General features: G+C 32.3%; 1 protein-coding gene across 1 annotated transcript in view; it reads left to right on the top strand.

The window, feature by feature from the left end:
* LOC111048550 (nuclear receptor-binding protein homolog) overlaps nucleotides 1-25,997 on the top strand; it is a 210,586-nt gene that overhangs the window by 165,122 nt on the left and 19,467 nt on the right. Inside the window, exons 2-5 of the mRNA XM_039436097.1 lie at nucleotides 15,207-15,431; nucleotides 18,932-19,062; nucleotides 24,061-24,155; nucleotides 24,542-24,625. Of these exons, the coding sequence (XP_039292031.1) occupies nucleotides 15,207-15,431; nucleotides 18,932-19,062; nucleotides 24,061-24,155; nucleotides 24,542-24,625 (535 nt within the window). The remainder of the gene's footprint in view (nucleotides 1-15,206; nucleotides 15,432-18,931; nucleotides 19,063-24,060; nucleotides 24,156-24,541; nucleotides 24,626-25,997) is intronic.

Here is a 25,997-nt window from a genome sequence, read left to right as displayed (position 1 = left end):
TGTTGATCAAGAGTTTCTAAAACGAGTCTGATACATCATAGAAACTTACGATTGATTACAAATTGTAGATAAATTCATCCTCTACGAGCTCAGTCGCCTAAAATCCATCTTGAATCACTTTTCGCTATCATAGAACTGCCAAATACGTTAATATGAGAAAAATATCTACAATTTCCGGATTTTTTTCAACAATCAAATCTCACTTTACGAACATATTTTTCCATGAATTGTTTACAGCAGATGAAATAGAAAATTCTATTGTACATTTATTGTACATTCTATTGTTTGTAAGTAATAATTTTTATAATAAGGGGTTACCGAGATACATAGCTTTGAATATAGAAATTGGCCATTGCTTATGTATTGAATATGAATAAGTACCTACACTCAACAATAAATTTTCTATTTTTGACCGAATTTGACTGTTGATGCATGGTTTTGAACCGCCTTGGCGAGCCGAGAAGAATGAAGTGTAGTACGATGAAATCTGAGCATTGTGTCAAAAGTAAATTATAAGTGTGCTTTGTAATTATAAGTGTTTGAAATTTTGTTCGTTGAGGTGTCCTTAAGCGTGCCTCTACTAGGAAATACTGAAATTAAGTGCATCTAACCGGTGATTCTTACCCATGAACTTATGTCATTGTGCGAAATATCAATGTGAGGACAAAGTAGATGGTGATGATGGTTGAAGCTGAAAATTAGGTGTTTTCCACAATACAAGGAGCATTGTTGTCAGGTGTACCTGGAAATCTATATGACATAGAGCGCTCTACCTGATCTCAGATTGTATAGCACAAAAATACGCCTAGAGGGATTTTGAAATATACATCTAAATTGTAACAATTGGAAGATATTGTTGATTAAAAACTAAAATTCATCAAAATTGATTTTTTCTTCAAATTTTACTCATTTTTGAAAAATTATAACAAAGTACTCATTGGAGATAGAGAGTTCCGAGTGATCTCATTTTTTCAGAATTATATAATCTGGAGAGATTTGGCAGAAATAGCTGAAAACTGGAAAATGAGCCGAAAAAACGAGGTTTTTGGGCTATCTTGTATCTAGCACAAGGAAATCTTGCATGAAGAAATTGGTTCTGGACTTCTCTTATGTACCCAAATAATGTATTAAAAAATCAGAACTACAATATAAATTGTAAGCACACCCCCTTTTTTATGTCTATATTGACTGGAATAGTATCATCCATGAAAACGTAGGGCATTAAACGATGTTTAAAAACATCGATGTTCAAAAACATCGATGTTTACTGTTCGATGATTTTCACTTATCGATGTTAGGATGAAAAAAACATCGATGTTCAAAACATCGATGTTTTATCTTTCGATACCCATCCCTAGTTGAAACATAGACCTCACTACGTTTGGTCAGCAATCAGTAAGAGCTTGTTCCAATCCAATAAAATACTTTTCGATCATTTTCTAACAGTTTTGATCGAGATAGATCATCAAATTATTAGATTTTATCAGTGTTGATATCGATGTGAAGATTGAGAATTTTATCTGCTAATAAGACGTGATAATTTGATACAAAACGTTTAAAGTCAAATAACTTTTGAAGCTGAGGGGAACAAAATTATGTTTTCTCAGTTTAGGTGGAAAACGTCTTTCTGTAATCAATGAACCGTTTTAATCACGGTTTCCAATGATATTTTCATCACTTTTCCACTGTAATGAAAATTATACTTCCCACCTCAAAAACACGAAAAAAGAGGGGTACAAAAATATTTTCCAATTGGAAAGGGAAGAAAAGGTTCCATTTTTGCTATTGACAATGATTAATACCTTAATTTTAGTTCTAGGGGCCTAAGCAACAGTATTTTCTGTTTTGTATCATTCTAATTGGTTCAAATGATACGCTGTTGATTATAGACGATGGATATAATCACTTCTGTATCACAAGATTTGATACAAAACTTTCAAACTCAAATAACTTGATGAGGAGGGGTACAAATTTATGTTTTCTCAGATCAGGTGGAAAACGTATTTCTGTAATCAATGAACCGTTTTAATCACGGTTTTCAATGATATTTTCATCATTTTTCCACTGTTATGAAAATTAAACTCCACACCTCAAAAAACACGATATAAAAGGGGTAAAAAAATATTTTCCAATTGGAAAGGGAAGAAGAGGTTCCATTTTCGCTATCAACAATGATAAATACCCAAATATTACTTTCAGTGGCCAAAATAATCGTTTTTTCCCTTCTGTATCATTTTAATTGGTTCAAATGATACGTTACATATTGTAGAAAGAAATGATCACTTCTGTATCACAAGATTTGATACAAAACTTTCAAACTCAAGTAACTTATGATGTAGAAGGGTACAAAATTATGTTTTCTCAGATCAGGTGAAAAACGTATTTCTGTAATCAATGAACCGTTATTATCACGGTTTTCAATAATATTTTCATCATTTTTCCACTGTAATGGAAATTAAACTTCACACCTCAAAAACACGAAATAAAAGGGGTACAAAAATATTTTCCAATTGGAAAGGGAAGAAAAGGTTCCATGTTTGCTATTGACAATGATTAATACCTTAATTCCAGTTCTAGTGGTCTAAGCAACAGTATTTTCTGTTTTGTATCATTCTAATTGGTTTAAATGATACTCTGTAGATTATAGACAATGGATATAATCACTTCTGTATCACAAGATTTGATACAAAACTTTCAAACTCAAATAACTTTTGATGAGGAGGGGTACAAAAATTTTCCTTTGTGGTACAAAAAGGTACAAAAATCCAGCTTTCATTCGGTATGGGCTTCATTGCATTTTGCTCAAGTCGGGTTCCTGCCCCCGACTTTTCAAGCGCTTGTACCCCAAAATGGGGGGTGGTACAAAATTTTTTTTTGGTGGTACAAAATGGTACAAAAATTAGAGAACACAATGGTATAATTCTCGTTCAAATCTGTTCAGGTCGGGGACAGGCATAAACCTGTACCCCGACTTTTCAAATGCAATTTCTTCAAAATGGGGAGGGGTACAAAACTTTTTCTTGGTGGTACAAAAAGGTACAAAAATCTAGCTTTAATTTGGTATGGGTTTCATTGCATTTTGCTGAAGTCGGGGTCCCGCCCCCGACTTTTCAATTGCTTGTACCCCAAAATGGGTGGCGGTACAAAAATTTTTTTTAGTGGTACAAAATGGTACAAAAATCAGAGAACATGATGGTATAATTTTCGCTCAAATCTGAACAAGTCGGGGAGAGGCATAAACCTGTACCCCGACTTTTCAAATTCATTTTTTTCAAAATGGGGAGGGGTACAAAATTTTTTCTTGGTGGTACAAAAAGGTACAAAAATGGTACAAAAATATGGTATAATTTATTTTCGAATTCGAGAAAGTCGGGGACCAGGTTTATGCTGCTGTTAAATCCTTACTAACTCTATATTGCCTACTCTTTTTGGGCAAGGTTCTAGATTTCAAATCTTTGAATTGGATCTTGTCTAACAAACTTAATTAGATATAAATGTATATCCAATAAGTCAAAACACACTCAAGTATTGGAATCGATTTGTGTATCTAAGTTTGCATGGAACGTGATTGACAGACCTATGTACAGAATGTTTGACCTGCCACCATTTTTCGATACCAATGATATTATGTGAAAACACTGGTTTCTCTATGGAATCAGTGTCCTGGGATATGTTATAGACAAGAATTCTGAGGCTTTTTTACAGTGACTGAACATTTTTATCTCCGAACAATTATTTATCAAATACCAAGCATAATTTGCGATTGTTTCAGTGAATAGAAAATTGTGATGTTATTCCTTAGGATAACTATTTTTAGGGAAGCCCCTAATTTGAACTTTGTAGCGAACAGTAGTAGCACCTGATGAACGGTAAAAATCAGATTAAATCTTGCAGAAAATTGTATTGTATAGAAAAATTCTGTTCTATTTGCAGCCAATAAAGACACAGTTCCTCTGAATGGAGCCGGATGAAAGACCATCCAATGGTTCCATTGTAACCACTCTGATACAGTAGTGATATTAACTCAGTGATACTGATATTGATACTGATACTTAACAAAATATACTTACAACAGTACTTGGCATTGTGCAAAGTACCTGATTAACATTTATCTCGTTTGGTTTCCCTGCTTTAAGCTACCTAGAATATCGATTTGACAGTCTAGTTACAACCTTTTTTCGTCAATATCATAAAAAGTCAAGAGGTGTTGAAAATTATCTCTAACGTGGTGTCTCCTATATTCATTAAATTAAAACCAGTAAACAGTATGTATGGTGGGAACAGATAATATAGAATGTAATTACAAATAATAATTCACATTCTTTATATTTTTGATAGAAATTAAACTTTTCCATTTCTACTAGTCATTAAAATAGTTATATTCTATACTCTCTCTTCACTTCAAACTAGAGGAGCCGAATCTCTTTATTATGCAAAAATGATATTTATTTTAAACTGTCAGTCTTACTTCCAAATAACATCAATGCTTCTTATTCAACCAATGCTGAAAGTTTAAAGTGAATCCGTATGGAAGGCCAAGGCTATAGTGAGGTCCACGTTATAATGACAGTATTTGATCAACTTTGGTTTTGCTATCCTTGTCTATCATTCAACAAAGCCGGTGGTACTATCCTTTTCTAGGTCCACAACGATGCAAATTATTTTTTGACAGTGTAAAAATATAATTACTTAATGCAGAGAATCGGCATCGCTATTCTTCTATCTTTATCCACTGCCATTATAACGTGGACCTCACTATAGTACTGAATAGTTGAAGTAGTATGGCTGTACTTGTAACCACTGGCAATTAATACCAGAGTAACTGAAACAAGTCCAGTTTTGCTTTCCTCTATAAGAAGTCATCTCTGTCTATATTCGTGCTGTGGTTGGTTGTTCCTAGAATAACTCTCAACAACTATCATTATCCTATTTAGAAAATTTATCCACATTCTAGTCTGCAGACTGCGTTGTCTAGGTCGTGTTTTATTTATGGAGTCTAGTGTAGTGTGGTACCGTACTTGATGTGGTTACTTCATGAGTCATGGACAGGATATGCGGACCGGATTTTCTGAGTCGATTTGATTTGTCGTACAAAAGGGTTTAAAAATTCACACTCTGTTGAAAATTCAAGTGCTCGAGGTTTTCAAATTGAGAAATTGATTTTTGATCACTTTTAATATAATAAACGGTTTATATTAGCATATTTGCTTCATAACTATTTATTTGTATGAATATACTCAGTATTAACTCAGTTGAAAATGTAAGAGCAATGTGGAGAGAGTTTTTACCTGGAGAAATGATTTTTTTTCACTTTTACTATGTACGGTTTATATTTTAATAATCTCAAAAAATTTTCATTTTGTTTAAGTACAGGATGCTATGATATTTCTATCATTCTATTATTCCTAATATTTGATCACATAACAAATCAAAAACTTGAAAAAATTGAAACCCAATTAGAAGACAAAAACCTTCTTGTTACTCCATCTGACTTAATGATTACATCTATTTAACCGTGATAGGCCCTATTGGTCGATGTTGAAGCTGTTGAATCAATTCTCTTGAATTTTCTGGAATAAATACTTTGTGACGTATTATTTTAATTTTCAAGTCTATATCAGATCAGCTTTAGTAAATCATGAAAATATTATTCACTTTCTAATGCAAAATTCTACTTCATTGTCGTCACAACATTCACAAGTACATTATATCATGACTGTAATAGTTATTAAGATAGCCTATCTTATATCATGAGAGTGATCTCTCAAGAAGATTCTGGAACTTTCCATCACATGAAACTAATATAATATAATTATTGTTACATAATATTGTAATTTCCAGTAGTAATTTTAAGTGCCATATCAATGCGCAAATGTACTGAAAAGGCTGGAATTCTCCACGACAAAAGCTATGAAATATCAAATTGGCCAAGTCAAGGTTGATCAAGGTCATTTCATTGTCAAGGTCGTTCCAATGTCAATGTCTTCGATATCTCAAAAGTTTTGGCGATCAATCTTGTAACTAATCTTGATTAATTACTTTATTCCTTCCAATAATTGTGATAAAATTTCATTAATAACTGAAAATTGAGCAAAAGTTTGATTGATTCGGATCCCGTGTGGAGTTTCTCTCAATGTCAATGCCACATACAGTAATTTTGGTGCGATTTGACGGTCAATGCTGAATTAGTTCGCTCATCGAGCCATGTCTGTTCAATTTCGCGATTTGAATCAGGTTACATGTGGTTGGAATAATAGAGTTACACGCTGAATATTCAACACAGGAAATGAAATAGTATAATGTGTATCTGCCACCCTTTCTGTTTGAGGCCTCAGGATACGTTACTCAACTTATCTTTCACGGAACTTATCATTGCTCCATGGTATGAATGTGGCTCTGTTTTTTTCTGTCGAAGGAGTTGGAATGGAATATTCATGTCAGGAAAATCTCAAATCAATAATAATAAGAGGCCAGTTAAAGTGTCCAAGGAGGCTGATCATTTTGGAAAATTAAACAAAAAACACAAAGTTGTTGAAAACAAATGATTTCCAATGTGATGATTTTTCTTTTTAGATGTTTCATGTTGAAAATCTTAGTTTATTAGAGATTGACAATGGTGTAATAACCGAAACCGGTCTTTCTAATTATCAATAAATCAGTGGTTTTTTGACAATTTCTTAGTCTTTTTCATTCAATTTGAAAATCTCATACTTTTTTACGTATTTCCAAATTTCGTCTTCTATTGATAAATAAAATGTGACCTTTTTCTGAAACAAATTTTCTAATATTATCTTCATCGATAATATGATAAACAAGTATAATAAAGAATTCTACTCATTCTCGAAGTTCAATTTTCAAGCTTGTTATACAGTACTACAATGAATTAGAGTACTATAATATCAAAATTACAAGTATTACTGTTGTAAAATTGCTGCAATGTACAACTGTCTCATCCGATTGAGATATCTTTGAAATATTTATTCACAATATTACATTACCTATTTATTTAGAGTAGGCCAGTGGTCGGCCCTAGACGAAACACTTGGTTCCCATAGCCTGGAAAACGAAAATTTCAAGTTAATTTTTTGATGAAAGTCAAGTTAATGAACTCATTGAAAAATGTAATTTCTTGCTTAATAAAATATAATTGATTATTCTAAACGAGAATGAACAGTTAATATTTCAGCTGTGCCTAGTTGAAAGTTGTGTGTATATTTTTGGCTTCAAAATTTTCTGAAATAACTTAATTTATTCAAAGTGCGGTGATATCAAGTACAAAATTTGGTATTTTAATCATTCTAAATTCAAAATTTCTTGTCAATTTATACTCTTGGACAAAACTTTGAACTTTAAATTTCCTCAGTGAGAACATAACCTATTTTTCGGACATTTCATTATTTATCAAAATTTGGGAACAGAATAGTTTTGGGCTATGCCTGTTGTTCTATCCCGATCATATTCATATGATTTGTAATTATATCAACGAATAAATTATGTTTTACATATTACAAAGTTGTCGGTTTTCAATTCTGCATCAATCTCTATTAAATTGAGATGAAATTCTAAAAATATCTGTCAAGTTGATGTAATTTAAACTATTGTAATGAACTGAAGAATTTTGGAGTCAAATTAGGTAGAGTTAGTCTACGAATTTCAAAACACAATAATCTATCCATCTTTCACGTTAAAAAATAATCTTCTCATTTTCAACCTTTCTTCTCCAATGTCCAAGTTCAGAATTCCTGTGTAATCAATAGTAGTATTTCCTCTCTGTCATTTTCACGATCTGTAAATTATTCAAAAGGTGAGGTGCGCTAGTGAATGGAAATTGAGCAATTACAGAAATTGATCCTGCTTATTTATTTATATACAAACGTCAGACCGCAAATACTACACCGTTGTTATCCGGTGACATTGAATTCTTGTTTATCAGACAATACTCAGTGATATCTTATTCATTTCTAGAGGAAATGTGCATTAAGGAAATATACATTGTTTTCCGACGTAATAGAACCTGTTAGCTCAATCATTACCAAATTATTTGATAGTGATGAATACTATCAATTTATAATTCTCAAATTAAGAGATCAAATTACAATTTCTCTCTCGTTAATTCAAACTTATACGATTCTCGGCTACTTTATTCTGTATACGAGACTGTCACTAGACTAGAATGTATCACCCTTGATAGTTTTTCGTATCGGCTATGATTAAATCCTTGTTCAATAAAGCCAAGATAGTAGCAGTAAAAATAATCAATGTGAATAGCGAAAAATGATTAATCTCTGATTCAAACTATCTATCCAATATTACATGATGTAGATTTTTGTAGTGGATATACTTGAAATTTGTTAGATAAGGTGACGCGTGCAATTAGGGACTGTTTAAGAGATTAATATTTAGAGTACACTTACGATCTTAGTAATTTTCCATTGAGTTATAGTACTAGGAAGCCACTGTGATCTCATCTGCTTATCAAGTAGTATACCTGACTAATATCTTCGCTGCTAATAGCACATTTTCGCCTAATTAGTTGAATGATTTTCCAGTTATTTGGACTAATTTATTTCGCTGAAAAGCTATGAAGGATTGTTTGTATAACAACAGTCAGGAGCTATTTTGCTAGTATTCTTGAATTGAGTTAACGAATATCAAGCAGGCCCACTTGAAAAATATTTTTGACATCAAGAATAATCTTTCTTATTGAAGACAATTATTATTTATAACGAACGTTAAATAGGTTAACGAATAGGTCTTTAAAGAATATTAATTAATTGTTCATACTTCATTAGAATTTAAGTGATGAAATTGCTTTTCGGTACTCCTTCAAAATTGTTTCTTTAATATGTCAATATTTCCTATTTTGGTTAAAATTATGTGAAATATTTCTTCTATGTTTGGTCTTCAAACATCTAAATAAAATCTACTTTGTAAAAATATTTAAGGACTGAAAATTTTGTGAAATGAAGAACTACAAGAACTACAAGCTGCGTTTACACAAAGTTATTAACAAAATGTTGATTTTGTTAACAAACTTAATCCTTATAGATTCTATTAGATTGAACATAACTTATCATACACATGATGAACATATGTGTTTGTCAAGTTCCGTTCAATCTAGTAGAATCTATAAGGATTAAGTTATTAACATTTTGTTAATAACTAACATTTATTTTACACTATTTACTAACATAATTAACATTTTGTTTTAATAACTATGGTGTAAACCCAGCTTTAACCTATTTCGATAACCTATTTTAATTAACCTAATAGCACAAGGTCACCTTATTTTTCCTTCCCCTATAGGAAACTATAGAGGATGGAGACAATTAACAGAGGACCGAGAAGCGTGGAGAGCTGTAGTGGAGGCGGCCAAAGCTCATATTGAGCTGTAGTGCTGAAAAAAAATCATTCCGATGATGTACTTATAGTATGAATAAATAATAAAGAATATTCGAGAATAGTACATTATGTGCCCTCACATTATAACTATATTTTAGTAACTCTGTACATGAAATGGCCCAACATTGAATTTTTTGATCAGGATTTAGGCATTCTTAAAATAGAAAGCGAATCTCTTGGAATTCTGTCGGAAATCTTCAAATGAATGAATGTAATTAGCTATTTAAATTCTATTGAGCTAAAATCCTTCTAATTTTATAGTTAATTTAAGAATAAAAATAGTTTTCGATGATGCTCAACACTTTGATAGTTGATTGAAATACCAGATAGTTGATTTTGAAACCAGTTTGTGATCAGATATTTATCAAGGATGAACACCTATTCGTTCCTCGTTATGAATATGAATAGAAAAGTCAACTTTTTCTTATCCAGAATTTGGTAGAATGACCTTGAAAGGTTATTCTACCGATTTAGGAATGCTACTTGATGAATTTGCCTAGATTATTTATTCATTTCGAGAGATATTCATGGTTATTTCAGCATCGGGTTGATGAATCATCCTACTACACTTATAAGGGTGTATAATTTGAATATCTTTTATGCCATAATTGTCCTCCATAAGAAAGATTATTATTCTTGATGACAAAAATATTTTTCAAGTGGGCCTGCTTTATATTGGATATCTTTGAAAAAATCGAGCTCTCAGCTAAGTTGAATTGATTTTTCAACATTTATGATAGTAAAATAAAAAAGTGTATTTCTCCTCGGCCACTTGATATGTTGAAAAAATCAAATCATTTATCAATAATCTATACTATAATAAAGGAAAAACTGGCGTACGGGATAGGAAAATTATGTTTCACGCATCATCACGTCTGAACTACTGGACTGATTAACTTGAAATTTTGCATAAATATTCTTAATTAACAGAGGATGATTATAGGCCTATTTTAAATTTTCCAAGATTACATTACGTCAGATTTTCAGTTAGTGCACTTTTAAAATTCATCCTTGCGGAGCATGGGTTACCTGCTAGTCAGTAATATTGTTTTTTTAATTTTACTGAGGACCAATAAACTTACACTTGAATTCTCTTTGTAAAAATTATAAATAAAATAAATAAATATATAAAATTCTTGTAAGTGAAATATAACCTATATTTGGAAATGTTTTTAATACTTGGGAGAGGAGCAGCTTTGGGCTCAATATGCTACTCTCTCCTAGTCATACCTGTATGATTTGTGATCATAAATAATTCAATTCAATTCAATTTATTTTTTCCTTTTGAATACAATTCAAAACAGTTACATAGAATCTTGAGCAATAAAGTTTATACAATTCAAGAAACCATATAATATACTTACTAAAAACAAACAACAAAATATAGAACTATACTAAACAATAAAACTCTTCAGCTATCACAATTTTATTCCTGTATAAAATTCCTGTATCAGATAGGAAAGAGCTTACATAGGCAACAAAGGCCTGTGCCGAGTTAACAATATGCTTTATATCTATAATTAAAGAGAAATCTCAATTTTTATTAGAGATCTAAACTACATTAACATAATTTTCAATGATGAAACTATAATCCCCATGCATTAAGAAGGGATAAAAAAGTAGAAAACTAAATTATAAATAACTTTAAAAATAATAAATAACCTAATCGTTCCATCTGATCGTACTTCATCAAGAGTATTGAATAACAATAACTTGAAAATTAATCTTAAAAGGTTTGACTAATAACCCATTATCAAGTATCCTGATAACTTGAACCTAAGCAGTCTGTGTTATAATCCAGACATACTTAGAGCTTAGACAATCATAAAATTTATTCAATACTTTCTAAATATGTTTAGATGTTCGTGACAGAGCCTGTCTGGCTTTCTGTGCCTTCAGTCATGACGGCGAAACATTAAAACATATGGAAATATGTTCTATGGCTATGTCATAGAAAGTTTCCGGTTGGTCTTTACGATAGGAAAGTTTTAATCGTTTATTGCCAATGCACTTTCAGGAGTCCTGTCTTATCTTATTGAAGCTATCGGTCATAAATAACTCCATATAGTTGTTGTTGAAACGTTGAAATTGCATGTTCAGTAATGAGCTTCAATATAGTTTGTGAACTCTCGTTTTCTTTCTCTTGTCTATTCTAGTTTTATTTTACATGTTATGACTCATTGGGAATCTTTTATTTCATTGCAACTGAAACTTGAATATTAGGTAGAATATTCATCTTGAATTAACACAAAAATGGTTGGTGGATTCAATTATTATTAACGATATTCTCTCTGTTGGCAAATCCATATTTTTTCACTATTAAAATTAAAATTGAATTTAAAAAAAAAAACACTTATAAAGTGAAAATGCACTCACATTGGTAGTTGCGATCGTTTCGACCTGTTGTTGGTCATCATCAGACTGTAGGAATTTACTCTAATTATTATTTAACGAAAATCCCAAATAAATGCTGCAAATCACCCCGAAGACCTCTGCTACTGCAGACATTGACAACAGGGTTAACAGCTTGATGGAAATTCGATGAGCACTACTATCCAAAAATTAGTAGCCAGCCCGGGAATCGAACCCGGTACCTCCCAATTGCTAGTCAGGAATGCATATCCTTACACCAAACTGACAATCTCTGGATAGCAGCGCTCATTAGCATAGCGCTAAAATTAATTAGCATTTGAATAAATGCATTCTCTATTTAATTCCATCTGTAATTTACTCTAATGTCAAGGTTATGTGGACAAGGATATCTCAATGGACACATAACCCACAGGACACAGTTGGAGACAGAATTCTCTCAATGGACACATCATAACCTTGACAGAGTAAATTCCTACAGTCTGATGATGATTGTTTCGACCAACAACAGGTCGAAACGATCGCAACTACCAATGTGAGTGCATTTTCACTTCATAAGTGTTTTTTAAAATTCTAGTTAACGATATTCACTACTTAAAAATATTAAATAGAAAATAGTTTTTCTGCTAATTGATGCCAGAAATCAGGATTTGGAGTAGGCTGAACAATTTTTTTTAAAAATTAGTGAATTGATTGGCATATTCCTTAGGTTTGGGTTAAAATGAAGTAAATTAATTTGAAACATGTTTTAACTGAATGACGTTAACTATTGAGCATGATTTACTATTCGCCTATTTCAATTGTTGGTCAAGTTTCCCGTCTTTCAGAGGAGACGATAAGCCGTCGGTCCCAACTACCTAAAAAGTAGTCGTCATCTCTCATCATCATCCCTCTCACTCATTACCCACGCACAAGCCTATGAGCTTATGTGGGCATCACCCTCAGTATTATTATCATTATTAAAAACAAATTCCTAAAACTTTAAAAATAGCTTACCCTTGTTGACATTTTATTCTGTTGTTTTATCTTTGTTATGAGAGAGAGAAGTGCTCTAATAATGAAACGAATCTAAATCTAATCTAATTTTTTATGTATATTTATTTATTTACTCTTATGGCTTTTATCGGCAGAGAGATCCTTTCGGATGTTCTGCCTTGCCGTATTACCCAATGTCATTTCCTATCAACACTCAAGTTTATAGGTTATGTCTTGGGTTCTTCATTTTTCTCACTAAAAATTTGCACTTTCACTTCCTGAGTTCCTTGTATATTGTATATTGAATATACTCTATTTTGTATCAATTGAGATCACAATTACCTATCATATTGGAATTAACCCACTGAAACGTGAACTAAACTCTGTAGACTCGAGAGGTCTAGAGCGCTAACTATGTATCATCATAAATGAGCATCAAGATTCAAGCAGCTTCTCCCTAATTGCATACTAGGTTTACCAATTCATTAGGCTCAAATTCCCCCATTAGACCTCCCTATTAATTATAACAATGTTACAGCATTCCAGTTATTATCTAAATTCTAAACCTTGTCACTGATACTGTCCATTAATGCTTTCGTTACTCTCTCGCTATTTATTTCCTTCTCTCTTGCTCTTTCTCCCACACCCTTTTTCCCTCTGACGGTTTATCTACAAATATTTGTTTAATTGGAGTATGTAGTATTCATTGAAAGTTTGATATCATTGAAGTGTGTGTACTTTTAACCGGAAGTTTTCTCTCTAGATTACTGATTCATTCATTAATAAATTAATGAATAATTTGGGATAATTTCCCGGAACAAATAAGATAAAAGGACTTTGTATTATCAATGTAAAAATTGGTTTTGAATATTCATTCATAATTCATGTATTTTCGATGTTTGATTGAAATGCAAATTAAATAAAATTTATATAATGTTGGTCTCGGTTTTTAGGACACTTATTAAATATAGACCACCAAATCTATACAATTTGACTGAAATTTATGATTCTATACAATTGACTGAAATATATTCATCTATCAATTTGAAATTGAAACTTTCGCTAACAATTTTGCTGATTGGACACTTTTGCTGGTTGAGTAGGCTACATACAGAAGAAATATTCACTAAAGTGCTTCATACTTATCTTTCAATTTCAACTTTCAATTTTGCTGATTGAATAGGCTGCATAGGCTACACAAAAACTGTTCACTAAAATACTTCATACTTATCTATCAATTCCAGCTTTCAATTTTGCTGATTCGACTCTTTTTGTTGGTGGTTTGTGACAAGGAAGGTTTATAGGATACATTTTTAATAGCCTTGAAATTGTGCGACGGTTGTAAAATATATCCAGAACTACAATTCGACTTAAATACTTAATATTTATCTATAAATCTCAACTTTCAATTTTGCTGATTGGACACTTTCCTCAAGGTTGAGCAACGGTTGTAGAATACATAGAGATCTACAACTCGACAAAAGTACTTTCAACGGACCACTTTACTTAGTAATAGTGCCTATTTAGTATTAGTGTATAGTGCCACATAGGAGGAGGCGGACCTTGCGAGGTCGGATAAGTCAGTTGAATAGTTGACCAGACTTCCGACAGCTGTGTTGTATTCTGTGATAGTGCCTATCCGACAACTTGGTCCAACCACGTTGGGCCACCACGTAGGATCTTTCACCACTCATGCTCCGGCTGGTTACTGGTTAGTCGAACATCTCCACTCATGTTCCAACAAATTCAACGTAACTATAGTGAGGTCCACGTTATAATGGCAGTGTTTGATTAACAATGGTATTGCTATCCTTGTCTATCATTCAACAAAACGGTTAACGCTATCTCTTTCTCGCTTTGCTCTGTTGCCAGATCGTCTTCTAACAATGTAGAATTAATAATTAACAAAATATTTCATCTTAATCATGTAAATTCATTATGAAATTGTTGAAAAATATAATTCATTGCTTAAAAAAATATAATTGATTATTTTAAACAAGAATGAACAGTAAATATTAAATCAATAAACATGTATCTGCTACCATCTATAGAAGGCATTGACAAGATGGAGAATCGGAAACGTTATCCTCTTATATTCCTCCACTGCCATTATAACGTGGACCTCACTATAGGAGGCGGCTGACCTTGCGAGGTCGGATAAGTCAGTTGAATAGTTGACCAGACTTCCGACAGCATTCGCCCCGCCCACAACAACCCCATTCATGTTCCGACGACCAATTGATGGACCTCAAGTTGAAAAACATATAGTAGTGAATGGCACGCTTCAAACTAACTTATCAACTTTTTACTAACTTTATACTAACTTACTAACTCACCCTGTTAGCACTAGATTAATTAAACATTTCAATTTTTCTGATTTGTCCCTTTTTTAATGATACTTATCTATAATTTCCTCGCTGAATTTAGCTGATTAGTGCACTTCTTGTGTTTTTTTTTAGGTTGAGCAGCGCGATGTGCCGGGCATCGACAGTGCCTACCTGGCAATGGACACAGAGGAGGGGGTGGAGGTGGTGTGGAATGAGGTGCAGTTCAGCGAGCGAAAGAACTTCAAGGCGCAGGAGGAGAAAATACAGACCGTGTTCGAGAACCTCACCCAACTCGAGCACTCCAACATTGTCAAGTTCCACAGGTATTGGACGGACACGCATAACGACAAACCTAGGGTGAGTGTTATTACATACATAAATTTAGTATGGTCTATATATTTAGAAAAACTTATCAATTTAGACTTGATAGGGTATGTGGAAAAATGTCTGTCCACTTGTAGGATACATAAAATTTACAGTCCGTACAAAATTACTTTTGGGAGGAGCTCTACCAAGCTTTTTTGAGGATTTTTGAGGAATGAGGAGCTCTACCAAGTATATCGTGAACCTGATGTGGTCAAAATGATCAAAATTGGTAGACTGCGATGGGCTGGCCACCTTATTTGGGCAGATGAGACATTCCCACCAAGGAGACTCATGCTGTACAGGATGGAAGGGAGGCGAAGACCAGGAAGGCCGAGCCTGCGCTGGATGGACGGTGTTGACAAGGACGCACAAGTGATTGGAGCCAGAGGTTGGAAAGCGAGGGCGGAAGACAGAGACGAATGGAGGCGAATACTGGAGGAGGCCAAGACCTGTAGCGGGTTGTAGCGCCACTGATGATGATGATGACAAAATTACTTTTGACTTGGAGGAATATGCAGCGCAGAGAAATGTAGGGAGATCAGCGAATTACAGTGATTAATAGAGTCATAGGCAGAAGCGCAGTTGCCAATTTGTCAGTCGTCTGACTGCTTTCAGACAGGAAACTTCGCATGTGCAGCATGAGCACATGAACAGTCACTAGAAGTTGGAGAACGCTGGCCGCTTCAAAACGGCAACATCGCGCCTCTGTATCCCACCCGCTGTATGCTTTCTCTGCTGCGCATGTCCATCCCAAGTAAGAAGTAATTTTGTACAGAATATAATATGGTCTATATATTTAGAAAGCCTTATCAATTTAGACTCGATAGGGGTTTTGGAAAAACGTCTACTTGTTTCCACTATAAAGAGTTTCCTACGAAAGGTGTAACAGTCAAAAACCATAGATTGTACATGAAATTTGCAACAAAAAAATTCCATTCAAATTTTCTTTATCGACCTTAGTTTTCGAGATCTATCGATTTTTCGATATTTTTGAAAAACGACAATAACTAGAAAAATATCTGTCAAAATCTAGTTGAAGGATAGAGGAAGGAGTTGGAAAGAGGAAGAAATTTTGAATGAGATTCATACAATTTTCTCCTTTGTTTGATGTTATTGAACGTCTTTTTATGAGCAAAAGTTGATAAAAGTCGAGCTCAAAGCCAAATTTCAAACAGTTTAAACGCTCATGAAAAGTTCAAAAACGTCAAACAAAGGAACAAATTATATGAATCTAAATGGAAATTTCCTCCTATTCCCAGCCATATCCATAGAATTAGATTTTGACTAATAGTTTCCTAGTTACGGACGTTTTTAAAAAAAATATCGAGAATTGATATATCTCGAAAACTAAGGTCGATATAAGAAAATTTGACTGAGCTTTTCTTGTTGCAAATTTCAAGTAGAATATTATTACGGTCTAAATGACTACATATGTGTTTTATACATAAATAGTGATGCTATCTCGCGATAGCAACAACCGAATAATTATGAAAACGCCACTTTTACTGAACGTCTATTTTGATGTGCGCTATATAATGAACGCACTGTATTATATTTCTACGGGATAAAATAATATATAATAGAATATCACAATTTTATAATGAGTACCTACTAGCATAGAGAAACAATAGCGTAAGTAGATATTCCATGGTATAGGGCGTTTATGTCTCAACTTTTACTGTTATCTCAAGCCGATTACTGTCGATTTTTACTGTTTTGACCGGGTAAGAGTGTGTGAACGGCACAATATGAGAGACTACCAGCGTCATAAAGCTTCACAGGAAAGAACTACGTGGACTATCAGCATGAGATAACAGTAAAAGTTGCGACATGAACGCCCTATACCATGGGATATCTACTTATGCTATTGTTTCTCTATGCTACAAGTGAAATTAACCTTGGTTGAGATATTCTATTATAAAAATGATATAATGAATATAATTGATAAGTGTAATCAACAAAACTATTTCATTTTTATTTAATCAGTGTAGATTTTTCCAAGTTTTCAAATCTTGTTTACTAATCACATCCAATTAATCACTTCACCTTCAGAGGCAAAACTTCTATTCTCCTTGCAACAATTGCTGCACTACTCTCTAGTTACTCTGCTGGTTCTAATGGATGTATAACTGCCTCAGATTTCAGTTTCAATGATTCGTTTACTGAGTGGAAAACGGACTAGAAAAGAATGGACGTTGGGATTGGGTTGTTCTCTCACAAGCTCTAATTGCGGTTTGAGTGTAAAAGAGCTCTCAGCTCTCCTTGCAATCTCCTAGAGTGTTTCTAATGAGAGAGACATAAAAACACTCTGAGGTTTTCAAAGTCCGACTAGTTGTTTGTGTTTCTTTGTTTTATGTCTAGCAGTAAAGTTTACAGTTTACAGAGTTTACAGAGTTACATCTTATTAAGTTCTTAGACTTGAGTTTCCAGAGTCAAGTTACATCCTATTAAGTTCAAAATATTTCTTGAAACATGTATTCAATTAGAAAATATGAATTTATAAAATATTCAATTATGAATAAACATTGTCTATGAATATTCTCTCTCAAAAAAATTAAATTAAATTATTCTCGTCAATTTATGAAACTGATACGAGTATTTGATAGGTTTCTTGCAATCTGTTCCTCAATCATTTGAAAACTGTGATACTAAATTGTTTCAGCTCTTTGTCAGGTATTCTTGTGACTAATATTTCAATACTTAATTTTTAATTTCGTTAAATTTTAGTTTTATTTGTATAGCTGAACCAGTTGGTACCGAATAATATTTAAAGATAAATACACGAATTATGTTCTATACTGTCTGGTTGATATGTTTGTATTTGTTGTTTATTTTCAGAAAAATTCTATTTTTGATTTCACCTTATTAACTTGTATTGCATTCAAACTTGTGAATTTATTCGAGCTGTTCGCAAAAATTATCAAGTTGAGGAATTACTGTGTTATTTTAGTTGAATAATATTATTCCAAAATTGGCATTTTCTGTTCAATTTTCTCTATCTTTCAATTTCTATCATTAATTATGCATTTGCAATAGGCTCTGTTATTTCCAGTTCAATTTTTTGACAAAATTGGTGTATAATAGTTTGAGCTCAAAGTTTGATGCTCGTGAATAATTAGCAAATAATTGTTTAATCATGATCAATCCTCATTATGAAAACGACATATTTTTGATATCTTTAATAATAGTACAGAATCGTATTTTGATAAACTTCTGTAAACAAAGTATCAACTTGTTTTTTTTTTGCATTTTAACTTGAAAATGGCCAAAGTAGGCCGAAACTAATCGTTGAATTGTTTTAAATTTCTTAAATGTTTTTAATGAAAAGGGTACTACATGTTTTATATTGTTTTTATCAACTCTGTAATCAAGTATAATCAAATAATTGGTATTTTACCTGCATGTTCATCAAATAAATGCCAATATTATGTTATGAATATTAAATAAATAATGTTTCACATAAATTACATTCTGTGCTTTTTGTGTTGCAGGTAATTTTTATAACGGAATACATGTCGTCGGGCTCATTAAAACAGTTCCTAAAAAGGACGAAGAGGAATGTGAAGAAACTACCACTACAAGCTTGGAAAAGATGGTGCTCTCAAATTCTCTCTGCGCTCAGGTATGTCATCTACAGGAAAATTGCAACTTTTTCACTTACCAGGCTCTATTTTTCAATTTATCTCTTAATTATTGTGTTTATTCGTATCTGTATAGTATAGAAATAATCTAACAAACGCCATTGGTTAGCTAAATGCCACTATTTTAACATCTGACAAAACTTTTCTCTTATAGCATTTGTTGATAACTCTCAATTTTTTAACAATATGAAAGTTGAAAGTCATCTTTTTCTTTCAAAATTAGATGGATCGAATAGTTTCTTTGTAAATTCGTTCATCTTTTTGAATGAACAAGGTGTTTCTGGTGAAGTTTACTAGTTTTGAAAAATGATCAAACAAGAATTCGTAGCAAGTCATTTCTTGAAAAATAAAATTATTCGTAAATCACACCTTTCTTTGTAAATCAAAATGTTAAAATATAAAATCGAAAGGAAGCATTTACACTTGTTTAAAATCAAATACAGTTGATTGTGCCATATATCGTAGCAATTGATCTTTTTGAACATAGCTTACTGATACAATAAGTTTAAAACTATTTCCAGCTAAATAGCTGTATTACAAGATAAGTGATGTTTTCATCAGTTTTTAATGAAAGTTTTACATCACTCATCAAATAAATAAATTTGAAAAGAATTGATGGGTAACATCTACATATTTAAAATAATTAGTGATCTCCTATTAATGCATATTTTGATTTCTGGATTTGTTTCAGGTGGATTTCAGCTTTTCTGAAACTCATCTACAATTATACTTATTTGGTTTTGCCTTCTATGTGCATGATAGTACTATCTTATATATTATACATATTTATTTTTATTTTTCCATTTTTTAGAATTTTGCTTTCAAATTTGAAAAGCACTAATAATGCTTTAAGAATAATAATACTAGATATGTTTTTGTTCCTTTCCGTTGTGTCGAATTTGTATACTTGTAGATGGGTTTTAATTCTTGAAGGTAAACGATTATTAATGTGTGATGTCATATTGTTACCCCATAATTCATGTGGAAATTCTAATAATCAATACCCAACTTTTGTAAATCTTGTACAGTATTTGAATTGTGTATGAAAAATATAATTTTGGGTTGAAAATGCAATTCTATTCTGCGCCCTGAATGTTTGATATCTAGCCGAAAACTGAAAATATACACTGTATTCAAATTGGAAAATAATATATACCAACTAAAATCATTCATTTATTGAAAAGATTCAAGCTTCATAACAACTGATAACTGTTGAATAACAACTGGTAGTATAAAAGTACAATATCTCTCTCCCATTTCCTAAAGTTTTCCTCATTCATGGAATTTTATTCATATTTGATGAGTTTGTACAATAATTGGGAAAATTCAATAAAAAAGACAGTTGACATTTCCAATTCTGATTCATCAAATATTTCTAATCGTGAAGTAGTTTTCTGAAAAGGAGCACATCCAGGAAATCTATTGTTTTACAGAAATGCTGTCAACTGTTGAAAACAGCAGTTTCTTACATGTGGATGAATTCTCTTTATTATTTCTGATATCTATGCCAATAAATATAAATTTTCCAATGTTAACTTTTGAAACCCATAAAATATTTTAAAAACTGATCAGTAAGTAATAATACGTCACAAATGACAATGGGCATTGATCTATAGTCAGACATGATCGTTGTCATTTAAAAATAATTTGCTTTTTATTGAGTTCAACTCTGATTTTTACATTCAACTACATTTATTCATTACATTATTGAATAAAATAAGCATGATAATTTGAAGTGCACTTCTTTGCACTTCATTTATCCAATAAACATTTCCAAGGGTGCAGAATAGATAGGATTTCTCATCTCTATGATCAAAATTAATGAATATGAAAAGACTTTTCATCATTTTTAGTTGAAATTTAAATATTTGTACTAAATAATATTGCATTATTCGAAAATATTCAAGTTTGTTAAGAAAACATGAATTATTTCCAATTTCAGATCAATAAATAAGAACTATTTCAGTTTTTGAAAGAATTGTGTGTTTCCATGATTTTTCAAAATTATGAAGTTTGACCTGATGTGTGGAACCTATGAAACTTGAAAAATTTGTAAATGATGAAAAGTAGTTTCAACCACTGGAATGAATTTGTGTTTATTTGTTTAATTCAAAATATGCTTATTCAATAAAAATTACAATATCAAATGATTTAATTGGTAGGCATAGTTAAATAATAATCGTATTTCAATATTAGTAAGTGCTTGATAAATATGTATAATCCATTATTAGTAAACCTTCAGGGCGTTTATGCGAATACTGAATTTTAAGTACCATAAATTTAATTATTACGGGTTTTCAGTTGATGCTCGACGGTTTTTCAAAATTTAAATTATTTTTCGACTATAAGCTATCTTTGTAAGAAGTTTAAAAATTTTAAACAATCAATAATTTGATTGTAGTATGAAAAGTTGAATAACGTCATAGATTTAATGCCTATTATTCGAAAGTGAGTAAATTATTTCTGTAGTAATTTGACCATTTCCCTGAATAATTCCAAGTCTTGTATCAATTGAACGTTAAACAATCAATGTTTCTAACTACATTAGATTTATTTCATTTTTAATTGTATTCGTGTTTGAATGTAATTTTCCTTACAGGTTAATACTACTATTTTGATTTATTAACTTTTTTGTGTTACTAGCAGCATAAGGTAAGATGTGTAGATGATGTTGAATAATTATGTGTAAAGAGGATGAATAGGCAGAACTTTTCGATTTTCACCTAATTTAAAACTTCAAAATTTCTTGGAAAAAGTTTTAGATTTGCAGAATTTCCAGAAGTTTCTAAATTATAATTTAATTTTCCTTCTTAAAAGGCTGTGCAAAGGCTAAAAATAAACTTTGTACTGGTGATATTTTTCAAAGTTTTTCGATTTGTATATCAAGCTATCAAAATGAAAAAGTTTTCTCAGGAAAACTTTTCTCCGATCATCACTTTTTGAGATGTGAGCACCTAAAGTTTAAATTTTTGGGACATTTCAAATTTGGTAGGAGTTGAATCCATGAGATTTAGAGGATGAATTCTTCATGGTATTGTTGATTGAATAAAATTGGTATTGTTGATTGAATAAAACAAACATTTTCTGAAAATATCAAAATTTGAGAAAGTTATTCAATTTACCAAAAATAACTAAACTGAAAGTTATTTTTGGTCATTTTTAGTAAATCTAATAACGTTCACAAATATTGATATTTTCAAAAAATGTTTGTTTTATTCAATCAACAATACCATGAAGAGTTTATCCTCTAAATCGCATGGATTTATCTCTTACCGAATTTTAAATGTTCTGTCCCAAAAATTTAAACTTTAGGCGCTCATATCGCAAAAAGTAATGATCGGAAAAAATGTTTCCCTGAGAAAACTTTTTCATTTTGATAGCTTGATGATATATATGCAAATCGAAAAACTTTGAAAAATATCACCAGTAGAAAGTTTATTTTTTGCCTTTGCACAGCCTTAAACTATTATACTTAGGGTCCCATATTACATGCATGTGGATGTAAAAGTTGAATTTTCACTTTGAGTTTAATTTGGAACTTATCCACCGTATGAGTTGGTCATCAACGTTACCCCAGTGCTTTAATATCTCTGGTTAAAACTGTTTCGCACACAAAAGTGACAGTGATCTGTTAAAATTTGAAGCCTGTAAGTTCTAATAGTATTCATACTTAATCGGCCTGACTGAGTAGGAATAATCAAATATTAAAACTCGTAAAAATTATATTTTTACTGTTCTCTGTGAATCTATTTTTCGGTTTTCTAGAATGTAAAAATAGTGTCTAAAAATATAATTTGTGATATTTTAACCACTAGACTACAGTTCTTTTAAAAATGCACATTATTGTTAACTAATACCAAAGACCTTAAAGAGATATAGACCCACAATGCCTATGCTTCCCCAATGATAGCTCTTACTTGAAATTGAAGGCTGCCATTGGGGTATTTTAGCACGAGATATTATATCTATATATCTGTAATGTTATAGATTACAAAGGCATTGGTTTGTAATAATCTTATAGGTTGCCCCCTCAATGGCCGATTTCAATTCCAAGTAAGACACTAGCGCTGCATGTGAGTCTATGCATCTTTGAGGTCTTTGACTAATACCATAGCCTCCTCTAATACACATAACCTCCTGTATTAGAGGAGGGTATGATAATACTCGTTTACTTACACAGTAAAAGTTTTTTAAATACAATGAAAGTTATTTGAAACATAATAAAAGTTATAAAGTATCCTTTGATAAAATAATGGTACTTGATAGCTTTCATTGTGTTCCAATAATTTCAGTAGCCCTAAAATGAAAAGTGAATACTTTGAATGAAAAAGACTAAGACATTGTCAAAAACCACAGATTTATTGATACTTAGAAAGACCGGTTTCGGTTATTACACCATTGTCAATCTCTGATAAAACAGTTTATCAGAGATTGACAATGGTGTAATGGTCTTTCTAAGTACCAATAAATCTGTGGTTAACAGATAAACAGTTTATCAAACAGTCTAATGGTGTAATAACCGAAACCGGTCTTTCTAAGTATCAATAAATTTGTGGTTTTTGACAATTTCTTAGTCTTTTTCATTCAATATGAATAATTACCACAATATCAACTTCTCAACCACACAAAAATGGAATACTTTATTTGGTCTTCACAGTTCAAATGAAGTGTACCGTTTTGATACCAGGGATATTGGAGCATTGAATTTAGAGACCCCAGTTAGTCGACTGGATGCAGTTGTGTTCTGCCGATTTATCCTCAGTGTGTTGTCTGGTTGTGTATCACGTGTAGTGACCAGTTGTTTCAGCGCCACCTGTTCGCCGACATCATAGTAGCTCCTCACCACGAGTGCGAAGAGTGCAGTCGTTGTCGTCACCTCCTCTCGATCTCTCTCTCTCCACATCACACTCTCAATCTCTATCAAACATGATGAATATTTTCGAAGGGGAGGGGTAAATGGTGTTGATTTCTTTTTGCAGTTACTTGCACTCCTGTTCTCCACCTATCATCCACGGGAATCTGACGTGTGATACGATATTTATTCAACACAATGGCCTCGTGAAAATAGGATCAGGTAAAGTCGCAATACGCAATAACTGTCAAACCAAACCTCCGCTAAACTATAACAATATAGAAATCAAGTCTTTTTTCATTAGTTAACTGTTTTATAAGAATATATGTGTATGATTTGAGCAAAGCTAAGTCTAGGTACTTTATATGTTTGTGACAAACGCTTTTCACGAGTGCAGACGATGTTTTCCGAACAGACTGGATGCTGATCGGGGGGCGCGTTGGTGGGGGGGATCGCGAGGTGGGGGGTGGTTGCGCGGAGGGGTGTGTTCGTGCGTTGGTGGGTAGGGGGGTGGGGGTCAGTTTCTGGTCTGTTCTGGGTCTGTTGTCTGCCCTCTTTCTCTGACTGATCATCTTTGACTGATCTCTGTCTTTGTTCTGCCCTTTCAGTCGCTCCAGACACGATACACCACCATGTTAAGACATGTAGGGAGAATATGAAGAACATGCACTTCATTGCACCCGAATACGGAGGTAAGATAACATTTTTCAATATCAATATTTTCAAATTTCTAGATTTGATCAAATTATGCAAAGGCTGAAAATAAACTTTCTACTGGTGATATTTCAAAGATTTTCGATTTGTATATCATCAAGCTATCAAAATTAAAAAGTTTTCTCAGGAAAACATTTTTTTTCCGATCATTACTTTTTGTGATATGAGCGCCTAAAGTTTTAATTTTTGGAACAGAACATTTCAAATTCGGTAAGAGATAAATCCATGAAATTTGGAGGATTGATTCTTCTGGTATTGTAGATCTAGTGAAACGAGAATTTTCTGATAATATAGATTTTTCATAAAGTTATTCAATTTACCAAAAATAACTCAACAAAAAGTCATTTTTAGTAAATTGAACAACTTTCTCAAAAATTGATATTTTCAGAAAATTTTGATTTCACTAGTCAACAATACCATGGAGAATCAATCCTTCAAATCTCATGGATTTGTCTCTTACCGAATTTGAAATGTTCTGTTCCAAAAATTAAAACTTTAGGCGCTCATATCTCAAAAAGTAATGATCTGAAAAAAAATGTTTTCCTGGGAAAACTTTCTCATTTTGATACCTTGATGATATACAAATCGAAAATCTTTGAAAAATATCACCAGTAGAAAGTTTATTTTTAGCCTTTGCACAGCCTTAATTTTTCTGACTTTCAAGCTACATACTAAATCAATATTTAAATGTAAAAATTAGAAAATCAAGCTACCCTTTTTTGAACCTTCTTATAAGTCAAAACATGTCGGGAAAAATAAAATAAAGTTGAAGAAATGGTACTTTGATTTTTTAATTGTTACATAAATACTAGTAGCTCTCACCAAAAAAAAGTGAATATGCATTAATATTGTAAAATTAGTGGAATGTTTACTGAGTCAATGTAATTTGCTAGAGTAATGTAAGTTCTTCTATGTTGCAATTAAATGTTGCAATCTATGTTCCTAATGGAATCAACCAACCATTTGGGCCAAGGCACATAAAGCTTTTTCCAGACAAGTCGGCAGATCAGGAAGTTCTTCGATTAGCTGATATTTGATCAGCCAGCTTCCCGAATCAGATCATTCTTGAACGCCGCCAATCCAATCAGCCAATCGGAGAGCTTCCTGCCCTGCCGACTCGTCTCAAAAACGCATTGTGTGGCTTGGTTCCTACTATCATGACCACTAATGATGGTAATGGATAAAATATTTTGAGCTGATCATCCTTGGAACTGGCTGATTCCTGATAAGGTAATTACACACCCACCTACGTGTAGCTACACTAATGATGGTAATGGATAAAATATTTTGAGCTGATCATCCTTGGAACTGGCTGATTCCTGATAAGGTAATTACACACCCACCTACGTG

The sequence above is a fragment of the Nilaparvata lugens genome, chromosome 10 (genome assembly GCF_014356525.2).
Source record: "Nilaparvata lugens isolate BPH chromosome 10, ASM1435652v1, whole genome shotgun sequence".
NCBI classification, from domain to species: domain Eukaryota; kingdom Metazoa; phylum Arthropoda; class Insecta; order Hemiptera; family Delphacidae; genus Nilaparvata; species Nilaparvata lugens.
This window is presented reverse-complemented; position numbering and strand designations above follow the sequence as displayed.